The sequence below is a fragment of the Harpia harpyja genome, chromosome 5 (assembly GCF_026419915.1).
Source record: "Harpia harpyja isolate bHarHar1 chromosome 5, bHarHar1 primary haplotype, whole genome shotgun sequence".
Classification (NCBI taxonomy): Eukaryota; Metazoa; Chordata; class Aves; order Accipitriformes; family Accipitridae; genus Harpia; species Harpia harpyja.
In genome coordinates, this window is record NC_068944.1 from 71,708,186 (window position 1) to 71,722,746 (window position 14,561).

A 14,561-nucleotide genomic window follows, 5' to 3' on the forward strand; every position below is an offset into this window, starting at 1 on the left:
GTGCAATTTAAAATCTTATATGTCATTCTCAGACTAGGACTTTGTCTTATTGGGTTTTTTTTCTTTGTTTTGTTTTGTTTTTTTTTAATGACAATTAGGCATTTGTGATTGTATTACAGACAATTAGTAATGCTAATGGTGAAAGTGAAAAAAAGAATAAAGTATATTAAATCTAAAACATTTCCTCCCATCTTCAGCATATGTAATATAATCTTTATTCTCAGTTTAGTAACTCTTTATCTCTCAAGTTATACTAGTGTTTGTTTCCAATTCTTTTTTTTTCCCCTCTTCCTATCACTCGTTTTTAACCTTTCCCTTTCTGTCTCCTGCATTTCTTACACCACGCTCTCTACCAGACTCTCTCATCTCTCTCCCCCTGTTCCTTACTATGCACTTCCAAGCTTTCAACATAACTACTCATGTTGACTTGTACTCCTGTTTCCAACCTCCCTTTTTCTTGCAGCTACAAGAACTTTGCCCCTCTCTATTCAGGCCTGGTTGGAACCCAACAGTACTCATTCTTAACTTAAAATCTTAAAGGTAAACATAGCTTCCAGGTTTCACAAGATTTAGACAGGCCTGATCTAAAGCTACCACAGTCTTCATTGGGCATATTATACCATACAGCTACCAGACACTGTCTCACTGAATCCTGCTATTAGATTCAGGTATTCTTAACTCAGATTAAGTAAGAAGCAATATCTTTATTTCCAGGGTTAACACCCAGTTACAGCACAGAGAAAACCACTATGTCTCTTCTCCAGCAGTACTTCTTCCTGTGAAGACACAATTTAAGCCATTGATTTGCCATCTTCTACTCCAGCAAAACAGCTAGAGGATCTGCATGTACTTAGCCACGGATGTGGTTCCTTACATGCTTGATCCTAAACTCCCTTTGCTTCTATCTTCCCATCTACAAGCACATCAAGGTTTGCAAAGAAAAGCCTTGTGGTGGTGTTAGTTCCTTTAGGGAACCTGATAGAATTATTAGAAACACAAACACATGCCTTCAGCTCAGAATCATGTCCTTGGGTCTACTCTCCTCCTTCTAGTTCCACAACACCGGTTCCTTCTCCAGTGCCTGGCTGCACTTCCAACTTGTTGCGGGTCACTTAACTCCCTGCTCCAGTTCACCAGCAGCTCAGCAAGAGCTAACAGGGAGCAGTGCAGCGGGAACAGACACCAGCCCTGACGCTCCATCGCTTCACTTGATGTTTAGGTCCACACGACGGCCCACTCTTCACCACTCAGGTCTTCCAACTCTGGAGTAAGTCATGTCATAGCATGCAGCACTTTTTGCAAATTCAATTATTAGGTGAGAAGTTTGGGCGTTTAACATCCTCTGTATGAAAGCTCTTAAAAACGACTGTATGAAAGTTCTTGTTCTGTTGTGCATCCAAGGGTACAGCCATGAAATAGAGCATAGTGAGCCGAGAATGAGATGAGAAATAGCAACTTCTTAAATAAGATTTTAGTCTTTTTTATCATTTACAAGGGTAAGTGGAAGGTGAGAGTCTGCTTCATTAAGGCTATCTGATCAAGAATATTTTCAATGCAAAGGAGGTCAATAAGTTAATAGGATAAATGATGAACAAGAATAGAGACACAAACCTGGCAGACAAGAGATAACAGTGACAATGCCAAGGACCAAAAGTCTCCAGTTACTAATTGATGGGACACCAAGAAACTGCATGCACAGCTTTGGAGAAGTCCACCTCGACCTTCTAACTGGCAAGAAAAGGGAAAAGCAGAGGAACAGGAAGATTTGGAATACTTGGGGAGCCATCTGTGGGACTATGTGTATTTGGTTTATATGGCAAGGTTTTGGTAGCGGAGGGGAGGCTGCAGGGGTGGCTTCTATGAGAAGACACCAGGAGCTGCCCCCATGTCAGACAGAGCCAGTTCCAGCTGGCTCCAAGACAGACCCACCACTGCCCAGAGCTGAGTCCATCAGTAACGTTGGTAGTGTCTTTGTGGTAACATATTTAAGAAAGGATAAAAAATGTTACACAGCAGATGGGAGAGAGGAGTGAGAACATGTAAGAGAAACAGCCCTGCAGACCCCCAGGTCAGTGAATAAGGAGGGGGAGGAGGTGCTGCAGGCAGCAGAGCAGAGATTCCCCTGCAGCCCAGGGGAAGACCAAGGTGAGGCAGGCTGTCCCCATGCAGCCCAGGGAGGTCCACGGTGGAGCAGGTATCTACCTGCAGCCCATGGAGGACCCCACACTGGAGCAAGTGGATGTGCCCTGAAGGAAGCCACAACACATGGAAAGGAGCCCACACAGGATCAGCCTCCTGGCAGGAGCCACGGCCCATGGAGGGGAGCCCAGACAAGAGCAGGTTTTCTGGCAGGACTTGGTGGGGACCCACACTGAAGCAGTCCATTCCTGAAGGACTGTACCCTGTGGAAAGGACCCACGCTGGAGCGATTCATGAAGAACTGCAGCCCATGGGAAGGGCCTATGCTAGAGCAGTTCATGAAGGACTGTCTCCTGTAGGAGGGACACCACGCTGGAGCAGGGGAAGAGGGTGTGGAGGAAGGAGCAGCAGAGACCAAATGTTACAAGCTGACCACAACCCCCATTCACCGTCCCCACCTCCAGCCACTGAGATGGGACCACCGTGTGTCCCAGGTGCAGCTACTGGGGGGATTGGGCTGAGTGAAGTAAGGGGCTCAGCACCAGCAGCTGGAGTGGGATCATGGGTCATAGCCTGTGTGCCTGGTGCCAGCTGCTGGGCAGGGGTGGGATAAGCATCTGCATCTTCCCCAAACCTGCTGCTTGGCTGTGGGTGCCATATTGGATGGACAGAGTGGTCATGCTGGTACCTGGGAGATCTGCGAATGTGCACGTGCTTTGTGCACCTAGAGAGTGCTGTGTGCGTGCTTTCACTAGTGAACTTCAATCTCTACCAGCCAAAGAGGAGGACTTGGCTGTCTCTACTTACATGTTATGTAAATCCTATACATAGGTGCTGTTGAAGGCAGTGCCTCCCACGTTGGTGTCTCGTGTGTGGTGTGTGCAGAGCGCGTCTCTGGGATATATACTCAGCTTTGCAGCTGGTTGAATCTGCAAGTGGGAAAGCAGCAGCCACGTCCATCAGCCTGCGACAGGGACTCCCCCAGGATATCCCCCACAACGTTGTTTCTGATCTTTCTCCAAGTTTTACTTCCTTAAGGTGTGCTACTCTCAAATCTCCAAGCCCATACCTATAAAAACAGCTCTGCTTCTGGACCAAGTAAAAGCAAATCCTACAGTCCCACCTAAATCTCTCCTACATCTCAGCACTGGGCTATATTCAGAGATAACTGCCTAAAATCCAGCAATAATTTTAAAATATTCCTAAAACAATTACTTATTCTTATAGAAACTCCCAATATCTAACACCTTAACAATGTCTACAAATAGCTAACACAAATGTTATAATGCAATTAGAAACAGACTGTATTTTCATCTACCAGGAAAGCACAGCACTGCATTGCTGTCCAACAAGCTTATAAAAAAAGAGGTATTTGTTACTTCAGTACCTGACTTCCTCTCTTTCCATTGCTCTCCTCCTGCACTGTTATCTTGAAATCTGCAATTATTAGATCACAATTCTATTAACTACAAGTCATCTTTATTCAACGGAGTTAAATTTTCCATTACAATACCAAACATGGTAATAATATGCTAACGTGATAATTACTGAGAAAATACAAGGGTTTCTGTTCAAATCTCAAGTGCAATGAAAAGCGGGCACAATTCTTCCAATAAAACTAATGTTTTTATTAAAGAACTCTTCATAGACAAATGCTAAGCACGTAAAATATCAAAGTGTCTAAGAACAATAAACAAGACTTTTCCTTGATAGCTTCTTTAGGTAGAAATATTAAGATTGTGAGATAACGGTTAATATGAAAGCAATAAGTAAAAAAGCCAATGATTTGTGTTTAATACAAGCAACATTATCTCTCAGTAAAAAAATGGTTTGAACTGAACATAAAAGAATTGGCACATACAGTACAATGAACTATGATATCCTATACTAATGTCAAATGCATTAAAAATTTTTCTTAGACATCAGATCTTATTCCTCTGTGCATGTTAGAAATATTTTTTGTTTTCAATGCTATTTCAAATATACGAAATTTTCAAAAACACATTATAATGTATCTCTGATTTTTATTGCTTCAACTGGAGGGACTTGTTTTTGTTGTTGGGTTTTTTACTTAAAATCTACTTTAATCTGTTTAAAAAAAGAAATCCAATTTTTTTTTTAAAACACTGTGAAATTTATGATTGTTTTTCATACCTTCGAGTAATGAGTACCATTCCATAATTTCACCAAAATGTAAGTAACTGTCAGATGCATTTTTCTATCTTACAAAAAAGGATCTTTAAATGAATGTAAGTTTTGATTCCGTATACTTTAACCTCAGAAGGCTATATTTAGCCACAGATTTATTCCTTAAACCTCCCCCTTGACCTTATAATGTTTTAGTTATCATTTTAATAAAGATGCTGGTATAAACTAATTTTATTTCTCTTCATCTGATAGAGTAAAAAAATTAAATAAATCAATACTTGTTTCCTGCTATTTTCTCTATTTTGATTCATCAAGAAATTAGTATGCAGGATTATGGCATATCTCCAAATCAAAAGCATTATCCTCAGTAAGCATTAAGGAAAAAAGTATATAAAACCTGCCACTATTTGCTACCATTAGAACAGCAGCATCACAAGAATCCCACGTTCAAAACTAACAAATTAACTGTACTAAAAGCAGCAGGCGAGACAGAATAGAAAGCTATTCCTTCATCTTAAGTTGAACTATTCTGAACAGTAAGCAACTATTTTTTAACTCACCACTATAGGATGACTACTGAGATAAAACCCACAATACAGAATACATTCGGTCAAAGAAAAGGAGCACCTGACCAAGTCTGTTCTCACTTTTAGCTGCTAACTAAAATCAGGACAATTTAATTATCATTAGTTAAATACCACAAACATTTTTTATTTTAAAATTAAGGAAGAAAATTATCGCAATGTTGGTATAGGATGCATTCCTGCAAAAACTAAAAGATGATACTAAAATCAATACCGCTTAATATAGTTTTATGGAAAACCTAATCATATACATTAAACTTTCTTTCTAACAAGGCCACAAGTTTAGTTTACAAGGTAAACTACATCTATAGAGGCTCTCAGACATTACAGAGAGGTACACAGTATGTAAGACTAAATTATACTGAAGTTTGTAAATGTTTCTGATTAAGAAACTGCATTTAAAAATCTATACAATACAAATATACTAGGACAGACAAAACAAAAGTAGAAAAAAAAAAAAGCACTAGTTAAGGTGCTTGGGACATGAATGCATGACAGTACTGTTGTGAGCAGAACTAAGCTGATAGTTTTGCATATACCTAAGGGAACATTACAAGTTGAGAAAAAATACAGAGAAGCATCGGGCTTCATCCAACCCAAAATTTAAGATATTATGAAAATGTTTTTAAATTCAAGACTGAAGGGTAGGTGACAAGTGCAAAAGACCACACAGATCAAGGTGATTCACCTTGCAGTGGTAAAATCATGAAGACTATTTTAAAATGAAGGATGACAGAGAGGTTAGTAAAATTTTAACAGGAAACAAAGAACAGTTGAAATAAATTGTTGGGTTTGTTTTCCATTTCTTTATAGTTGCTTTTAAAAAGATAAATCTACATACTACTACAATAATGCAAGAAGCCTAATAAGGTGTCAAAATCAAAATGCCTAACTGTAGACACGGATTATTGGCAGACATGCATTCAAACAGGTTTCTGAAAAATATTGTTGTAATGCTAGTGGCACACTACCACATCAAAATATTGAGGACAGAAAGTAGGATGGATTGTTTGTGAAGCAATGACATCTGTTAGAAGCAGCTTAGGTTCAAATCTGATTAACAGGCTATTTTAACGAGTAACAGTATCCCTGAAGAATGAAATATTCGCATTATACAGAAAAGCACAGTGTTAGGACTACATGAGCAACAGTCTGACCACAATGTTAAGAATGACTGTGACACACTGAAGGGGATGAACAGGTTACAAAGACACAAACAACAATATATTGTAGGCTTCAATTATCCTTATGCAGGTTGGTTAAATGTCAGGTCAGGACAGGACGCCAAGATTAAATGTTTAGACACCATTAATGCCTACTTCACCCAGAAAGCAGTCAGGGAAACCAGATGAGGAGAACCAGTTCTTGACTTTATCAGAAATTAAACACAGGGCCCCATTTAAAGCGACACTACTTGAGAGTTACTCTGTAACGGTGATGAAAGCAGTACTCAAAAATTCTTTAAAAGAGTGATAAAGACTGAAATGTTTGTGTTTAACAATGTGAACTATATAAAGATAAAAAGCATCTTTAAGAAAACAAAAACAAACCACAAGAAGGACTAAAAAGGTTCCAATTACAGTTAAATCCTTGAAAGCAGCATGAAAGCTATTTAAAAGCATCATATTTGATGTTAATCATCAAAGAAGATTTTAGAAAGGGGAAGAAAAAAATCTAGCACAGCTAAATAGCAGTGAAAGGAAGCTTTAGTAGAAGAAAACACCATTATAAAAGTTAAAGTTTTGTCAGACAAGGAAGACAAAAAAAAGATTTCTGAGGAGTGGAGAAAAGGCAAAGTGTAAAATGAAGAACTATGAAATCATGTGTGTCATGGAGTAGATGACCAGCAAATGATCCCTCTGAAACTACTGTCTGCTCTTTTAGCTGATCCCTCCCTGCTACTGCACTGGGAGAAGCAGAGAAAATGAAAGCAAGCACGGTTCTTCATATAACTCTAAGGTGGGTACACATCTGCTTGGTGTTAAAAATTCTTGGAAGGAAAGTTCATCAAGAACTAGTAAGTGGAAAGACACTAGTCGGGGCTCAGCAAGCCCGTAAGAAGGCCTAAAAGAGTATTCTTGACAAATATCACTGTGTGCTTGCCCTGTTCTTACACTTCTCTATTTAGACATCCATCATGAGTCACTGTTAGAGACATGATGTGTCAGGCATTCCACAAAATTAAAATCCAGATCATTGATACTTTCTTGGCTTTTTTTAAGTCACAGTAAGAGCACTACACAATGTGGACTTAGATGCAGCTCAGTTACTCTAGCATTCAAATACTATAATATTTCACCAACATAACAGTACCTCTGAAAATCTCCAAATACTTGACATAAAGACATCATTATCTCCAATACAAAGGCAGAGAAACAGACTAGTAACAGGCTACAGTTCTGCCTTTTGCTAAATCAATTTTAGATGGTTAACTTGAGTTACTGGAAGACTTAAGTATCCAGGTTACATTGACTGGCTTCAGACTGGTCTCAGATATTGCCAGAAACCAGAACCTGCTTCATGCCACATGATGAAACAGCCACCCCAACAGGAAAAGGGCACAAGGCTCTTATCTCTCCTCTTTGAAGCGTGTTCTCACACTCTCACCATAACCATACATATTGTATTTATCTAGTCTGTTACTACATTTGTCAAAAGAAACGTGTGTTTAGAACTACTGAAGTTTAACTAATGAAGGCAAATGAAAGCATATGTTTGTTTGGAGGGTTTGGGGGGGGTTGGGGGGTTTTTGTTTTGGTTTGGTGTTTTTACACACACCAGCTTTACAAATGCTCCTGGAAAAAGTTACATAAAGTTCTTCAAAAGAAGACAACTGCCTACACACATTTATGTTGGCTAAAATACACAAAATTCAGAACTGGATTAAAAAGGATGTTCTAGTAACTAGGAAATAAAAGTATTTGCAGCAGTTTAGAATGTTCACTTTATCAAACATATAAACAAGGTAGCTTTTTCATCATTAAATAAAAAGCAGTAACAGATGTGCTTATAGTAAGACACTTTTTTAATGTTTTAAGATCGCCCTCATGTGGCTAAATGCAACACTGCTGAAGTCACCACTAAAACGCACTCTCGTACAATATCGTACTGTAAGTCCCACTACCAGAGATACCGAAAACACTTGGAACCTCTTAAAGAATAAGCACGAACTACATGATCAGCCACCGACTTCAGGATGCCCTGGTTGAAATGCTCCAAACCTGATTTTTGGAAGCACGCATAACAGGAATGCATGGGAAGTCAGATACAGTTCAGCAGTTGCAGTATCAAATATACCACACACTTGTGACAGTTCTGGGTTCAACTACCCTCAAAACATTTTTTTATTAAAAGAAATGTCCTTGAATAAATACAAATTTATTAGTAGCAATAGTAGTACTACTAGTAGTAAGAGAATTAACTTCTCATCTAAAATTGGATCAGACAATATAAAGCAGTCTTGGAATGCTTTTACAATAGTACTCAAATTTAACACAACACTTGTTAATTATTTTGCTATTTAGATACAAGTTATTCTCCTGATAGTGCTACTCTCTTTGGCATAAAATCCTGTTTGAGTTGTAAACTAATTGTCTGTAAATACTTCATAGGACAGTTAGAAATAACTTAGGATTCTAACAATTAAAATGTCATCTCAGGAAACGACAACCAAAAGCCGAATTTGAGTATACGGGGTAATTAACCAGCGTTAAATTACTGCAACATCACTTGGCAAACTTGTACTGCAACAAACACATAGGGATTGTGAAATGCAGAAAGTATGTACACAATACTACTACAGCTATCACGCCTGCATAATTTTACTTACACGTGTCATGAAAGTCAGGCCAATATAAGGCACATAAAGGACTGAGATGACAATGCAGTGGAAGCATCTAACTTTAGCTTGTTACCTCCCTTCTGCAGCTGAACTCTTAGGCTCGAGCTAAAGCTATCTACAGAAGCTGTCAAAGGAAAGCACGAGCTTTTTAAATCCAGACGTGCACTAGTTCAATACAAATGGTAGGCAGACCGGCAGCTGCTCTTTTCCAGGTGTTCCCCGACAGGCTCCTGAACAGGAGCGGCGGGAGAGGCAGCAGGCCACGGCCTCCTCCCCTGCAGGGAGACCGCGCTGAGGCAGCCCCGGCGCCTCCCCACACGCACACGGCGGCCCGCGGCCCTCCCTCACCCCGCCGCCGGGCACCCCCCGGCCCCCCGGCTGAGGCAGCTCCACAACCCCCGAGGGCACCCGGCAGCCGCTGTGTGTCCCCCGTCCCCCCCTCTACCGCCAGCGGAGGGGCGATGACGGTTGGGGTGAGGGAACTACTTCTCGTGCGGATGGAGCGCGACGACACAGCTGCCGCCGGAACTACTTTCTCCCCCCACCCCCCGTCAGAGCCGGCCCTGCTCTAAGCGGATCCGTCCGCGCTCCCCCGCCCTCCCCGGCCCGCCGCTTGCGGCCGGCCCCGCGCCGCCCCGCTCACCTGCAGCCGCAGCCTCCATAACCGCGGCGGGGAAGGGGCGGGAGGGCAGCGGGGGAGCTGACCGAAAGCCAAGCGGCGCGGCCTGGCTTAAAAAGAAAAACGGGGAGGGGAGGGGAGGGGAGGGGGGGGGAAGAGGAAGGGAAAACCAAAAATCACTCCCGCGCCAGCGGGCCGGGCTCCCGCGGGCCGCGCCGAGGCCCCGCGGGCCTCCCCCTTTAGGTAAAGAAAATATTATTTTAATCGGTGGGGGCGGTGGGGGTGAGACTAGCCGGGCGGCGGGTTATGGCGAATCTGCCGCGTCCGACACGGCGGCTTCTTCCTCAGCGACGTCGCGCAGGAGAGCGCGAGGGCAGGGAGAGGGCGGGGCGCGAGGGCAGGGAAGGGAGCGCACGCGCCGCCCAACGGCTGGAGCCGACGGCGCCGTTGCGCCGGCGCCTGCGCAGTCGGGGCGTCGCCCGCCGCCTTGCGGGCAGGCACAGGCTGCTGGGTCTCGTCAGGCGCTGCCGGCGGGTTCCCGCCGCCCGCTGAGGGCTGCGGTCCCGGCGGGACGGGGCTTAGCGAGGCGGAGATAAGGGGGGGGTGATCCTCCGGCCACCGCCCGAGCCGCGGTTGGGCCGAGGCTCTGTCTGCTGGGGTGAATTTTCCGTGCCCCTCTCTACCGCGGGGGCCCGGAGCAGCCTTCTCCCTGCCCCAGGACCCCGAGGAGGATGGGACTTGCACAGTTGATACTGACACAGCCCTTCGATCTCGAAGCCCCTTTTAATTTACCACCGATGATTACGCAGCTGTGTTGTAATGAACCTGGTACATCTGCGTATTTACAAGCTCGGCGGAAAATACGGTTTCCACCATATTAATAAGTCCATAAACATTGATGACTTGCTGTTCAGATATTTAGCCTCATGCCTAAGACCCTGACTGTTCCATAAGTTATTTTCCGGAAGTTTCACATTTGCCTTGGAGACCAGTGTATCATCAATAGTCTGGTGAATCACATCATTTTTTGATCCAGCTCCCACATCATGAATTTGGGTATTAAATTATTTATTCAGTTATTGGTTTGGTTTTTTCTTTTTCTTAATAGGAGCTTGAAGACAGGTAACTTCCATGACATAGCACAACTAGTGCTGCTGGAATACTCATAAACACCCACTTATGCCTCATTTTCTGTTTTGTTTTCTGTTTCGTTTCCACCCAAACAACCACTGAAAATCAGTTTTATCACCGTCACTTTTAAATCATGACAAGTGTGGTATGTATTCAATATTAATGAATTTAGTGTCAATGTCTGTTACTGTAGTTAATTTCAGTACAAATGACTGGGTAGGAATCTCATTATCATTCCTAAATGTTAACAGTATGATATTATTTTTTTGTCATACTGCAGATGTACTCAATTAAGTGTAAAGAGTAAAAATTGTGAAAACAATAATTCATTTCAGCATTAATTACAGTAATAAACCTAAATAATTTCCTGTTGTAAGAGAAATAATGCATACATGTTAACAGAGAAATAGCTTGTAAAAAATATTTTTTAAACATCACTCTGTGTATCTCATTGTGACAAGTAAAATTCAGCCACAGGCAGAAGGCCACAAAACCTATGTATTTCCTAGTCCAACAAAACAGTTTTTAACATAGAAAATATCTATATGATGATTCACGTCATAAATATTGACTTCAGAGCCCCAAACCCAATTCACCACAGTTCTGGGACTGGGCCACCTCTGCCATCACTTGGGCATTTTCTGAGCATTTCTGCTGTATTCCACTGTAATGCTACCAGTGCAATCTTGCCGATCTTCCTGCCATGGCGGAAGCAGCCTCTCTACCACCATCCCATCTCAAAAAATGGTGGGGGTGAACATCGGCAATTATTTTCCTCTTTCTCTCCCGCCTTCTCTGCCGGATGCTGAAATAATTAGGATCTTTATCCTAACAGTCAGCCTCACAGTTTTACCCCATATGTTATTCTTGTAAGAGTCTTTTGGCCTAGACAGAAAAGTCCATCACGTTTAAGGCCTCATTGAAGCAAATGCCTTTAGATCAGATACAAGAGAAGATGGAGAAGAAACTCCAGCCCTGTAGCCAAAAGGAAGGCGGGTCTTTCTTACTTAACTCACTGGGACACATGGAAAGCAGCAGTCAAGGATCTAGCAGGGGTGGGAGTGCAGAGATTTCGAACAGAAACGTTAAGATGAGTACAAATGGAAGCAGAAGCTGAAGAAGAGCGTATGCTCAGCAGGTCATTGATACCATAGCACATCTATGCGTAGCTCCCCAAGACACCCGGATCAGGAAAGCAGAGGGCAGACAGCACCCAAAGAGGACCGGAGACAGTAAATCAGAAGTTGTTGCCTAATGACTCATGGGGTGGGGCAAGATGAACGCGCAAAGATGAAAATTACTGTCAGCTCCTAAATAGCACAAAAGACACATCCAAACACCAAGCTTGCCAATCGAGGAACAACCAGGAGATATGATGATGGGGACTCAGCGGCCTGTGTCCCTTGTCCTCCATGTTACCACAAATAATTCTGGTCAACTACCTGAACAAACATCCACGGTGCTTATGCATGTGACAGGGCAAGTGTGAGGAAGTAAAATCATTTGCGTGTGAAAGACAGTCACCTTTCCTAGCTGGTGCCACGTTCTGTTCTGTCACACTACTTGCAGCATTAACCAGTCCTATGTTGACTTTTGCTACATTAGCTGCTACAGATGCAGGAGGAGGGCTTGGCCAGAGCCAGACTGAGTCTTGGGCCCCAGCAAGAAAGACTTTGACTGAGCAGCTGTACTCCGCCAGCGTTCACCCCACCAATACTTGCGTTAGATAGCTCGTACAGAAACGTGTTCTTTAGAATGTATGTCAGGGACCCAAATACAAGTAGTTTGGGTTTGTGTGGTGGGGTTTTTGGTAGTGGGGGAGGGGCTGCAGGGGTGGCTCCTGTGAGAAGCTGCTGGAAGCTTCCCCGGCTCCGAGTCGGACCCACCTCTCGCCAAGGCTGAGCCCATCAGTGACGGTGGTAGCGCCTCTGGGAGAACAGATTTAAGAAGGGGAACCTGCAGTGAGTGGGGGGATTGGAATGTGAGAGGAACCCCTCTGCAGATACTGAGGTCAGTGAGGAAGGGGGAGGAGGAGCGGGGGAGAAGGGGATGCCCCTGCAGCCCATGGTGAGATGGCAGGCTGTCTCCCCCCAGCCCACGGAGGGGAGCGGGGGAGCAGATGCCCACCTGCAGCCCGGGGAGAGAGGAGCCCACGCCGGAACAGGGGGAGGCCCCCAAGATGGCTGCCACTCCATGGGAAAGCCCGCGCTGGAGCAGCCTGTGACTGAAGATCAAACCTCAGAAAGGACCCATGGTGGAGAAGTTCACGGAGGACTGTCTCCCGTGGGAGGGACCCCACGGTGGAGCAGGGGACGAGTGAGGAGGAAGGAGCGGCAGAGACAAGGTGTGATGAACTGACCCCAACCCCCATTCCCCGTCCCCCTGCGTTGTCGGGGGGAGGAGGTGGAGAGAACCGGGAGTGGAGTTGAGCCGGGAAGGAGGGAGGGGTGGGCGGAAGGTGTTCTAAGGTTTGGTTTTACTTCCCATTATCCTTGTTTTGATTTGATTGGTAGTAAATTAAATTGATTTTGTTTCTTCCCCAAGCCGAGTCTGTCTTTTGCCCATGACCATAAGTGGTGAGTGATCCTTCCCTGTCCTTGTCTCGACCCACAAGCTTTTCTTTATATTTTCTCCTCATCCCACCGTGGCTGGCGGGGGGAGGAGTGAGCGAGCGGCTTCATGGTGCTTTGTTACTGGCTGGGCTTAAACCACGACAACAAGGCAGAAGGGAAGAAAGACTAAACCTTTCCAGAGGCTATGGTCACACTCCTCTGCTAATTTACTTAATTTGTCTCGTTTGATCTGAATGACAGAGCAACATTATAGCAGAGCCACGCACAGATATTCTGACCTGATGAGAAGCAATATTTAGGAGTCCGCCTTTGCCTTCAGCTTGCTGCTTTGACTCACCCTCTTCGCCTTGTGGAATCCTAGTGGCCCTTTTTCCCCTCTTCCTATCCCTGCTCACTACTGCACCTGCCATCTTCTGGAGAATGTTTTCTACTAGGAGCAATAAAGATGAAAGCACATTCATGCTCAGGCAGTTACCACCGGTGAAAGGAAGGGATTGTGCTCTTTTTAGGACATGAGTAATATTCATCCTTACCTTGGCATTGAAAGAACATTCTCCGGTCCTTGAGTCACCGAGCCTCACTACAGCAAGTAGGGTGGACTCTCCTGCCAAGAAAAGTGCTTGTCTCAAATCTTTCACATAGTTGGAACCACTGGCTGAGCATCAATATGACACGACTTGTTACTTTTTACATACAGTTATTGCATACAGTTCTTCTTTGCACAATCACAAGCCTGTGTAAACAGCCACATTAATATAGTCTTGTTCTTTACCAAAGACAAAAAATCAGAGATGGACTCTGAGCTTTGGTGTTTGGCGCAGTCAAAATGTTCTGGGAGCTCTGTCTGTTGGACGTCAGAAGAGAAGGAGAAAAGCGATCACTGCTGGGGTGCCTGGCCAGGTCACAGAGCCACATTAAAGCAGTCTTTGCAACTCTGAATCACAATTTCCACAGCTTAAACAAAAATACCTTCAAGTTCTTCCAGAAATTACACCGCTTGCCGTCATATTGAAACCCACATAACTCATCACCAGCATGAGTTTAGATGCATCTCACACAACAGCTGATCCAGCTAACAGGATAACTAGCATCAGTTGTAAGTGCCCTCTCAAAGTAGACAACAGCCCTCACCTCAAGAGGGAACCTGATCCTGGTCTGCTTATTCATCTTTCTGTCCTAGTTTCCTTATTGACTAAATTCAAGGTCCACTCTACCCATGCATTCCCTGTCTCTCCTGTGTATCTCCTTGTCTGACCTCTTTTGCTACCTTTCAGCTCCCACTCCCAGTTTTCATTTGCAGGAATATATTTCCTATTTTCCTCAAATGCTCTTTCCAGGTACTTTCTGCACTTACTCTCCAACCCCAGCTTTGGTCTAGCCACTCGCAGATAAGCTTCTGCACGCACAAGTGTTCATTAAATACAGCTACCCGCTCCCTCTCTCCAGTCCACTGAGCAGTTCCTTCTTCTAGCTTCCACATCTAGCCAGTATCAGTTGACCTCTCCTTAACCAACTCTTGTATAATA

At 43.9% G+C, this 14,561-nt stretch overlaps 1 protein-coding gene across 3 annotated transcripts in view; it reads right to left on the bottom strand.

The window, feature by feature from the left end:
* Positions 1–9,683, bottom strand: part of ZFAT (zinc finger and AT-hook domain containing) — a 103,375-nt gene extending 93,692 nt beyond the window's left edge. For 2 of the 3 annotated variants that reach the window (XR_008235244.1, XM_052787556.1), the window contains exon 1: positions 8,701–9,079. Coding sequence is in view for 2 of the 3 variants with exons in the window: in XM_052787556.1 (XP_052643516.1) it covers positions 8,701–8,767 (67 nt within the window). In the remaining variant the exon portion in view is untranslated. Of the gene's footprint in view, positions 1–8,700; positions 9,080–9,355 lie in introns of those variants that run through there. The other variant, XM_052787557.1, reaches the window with a different exon arrangement.
* Positions 9,684–14,561: the final 4,878 nt, after the last annotated feature.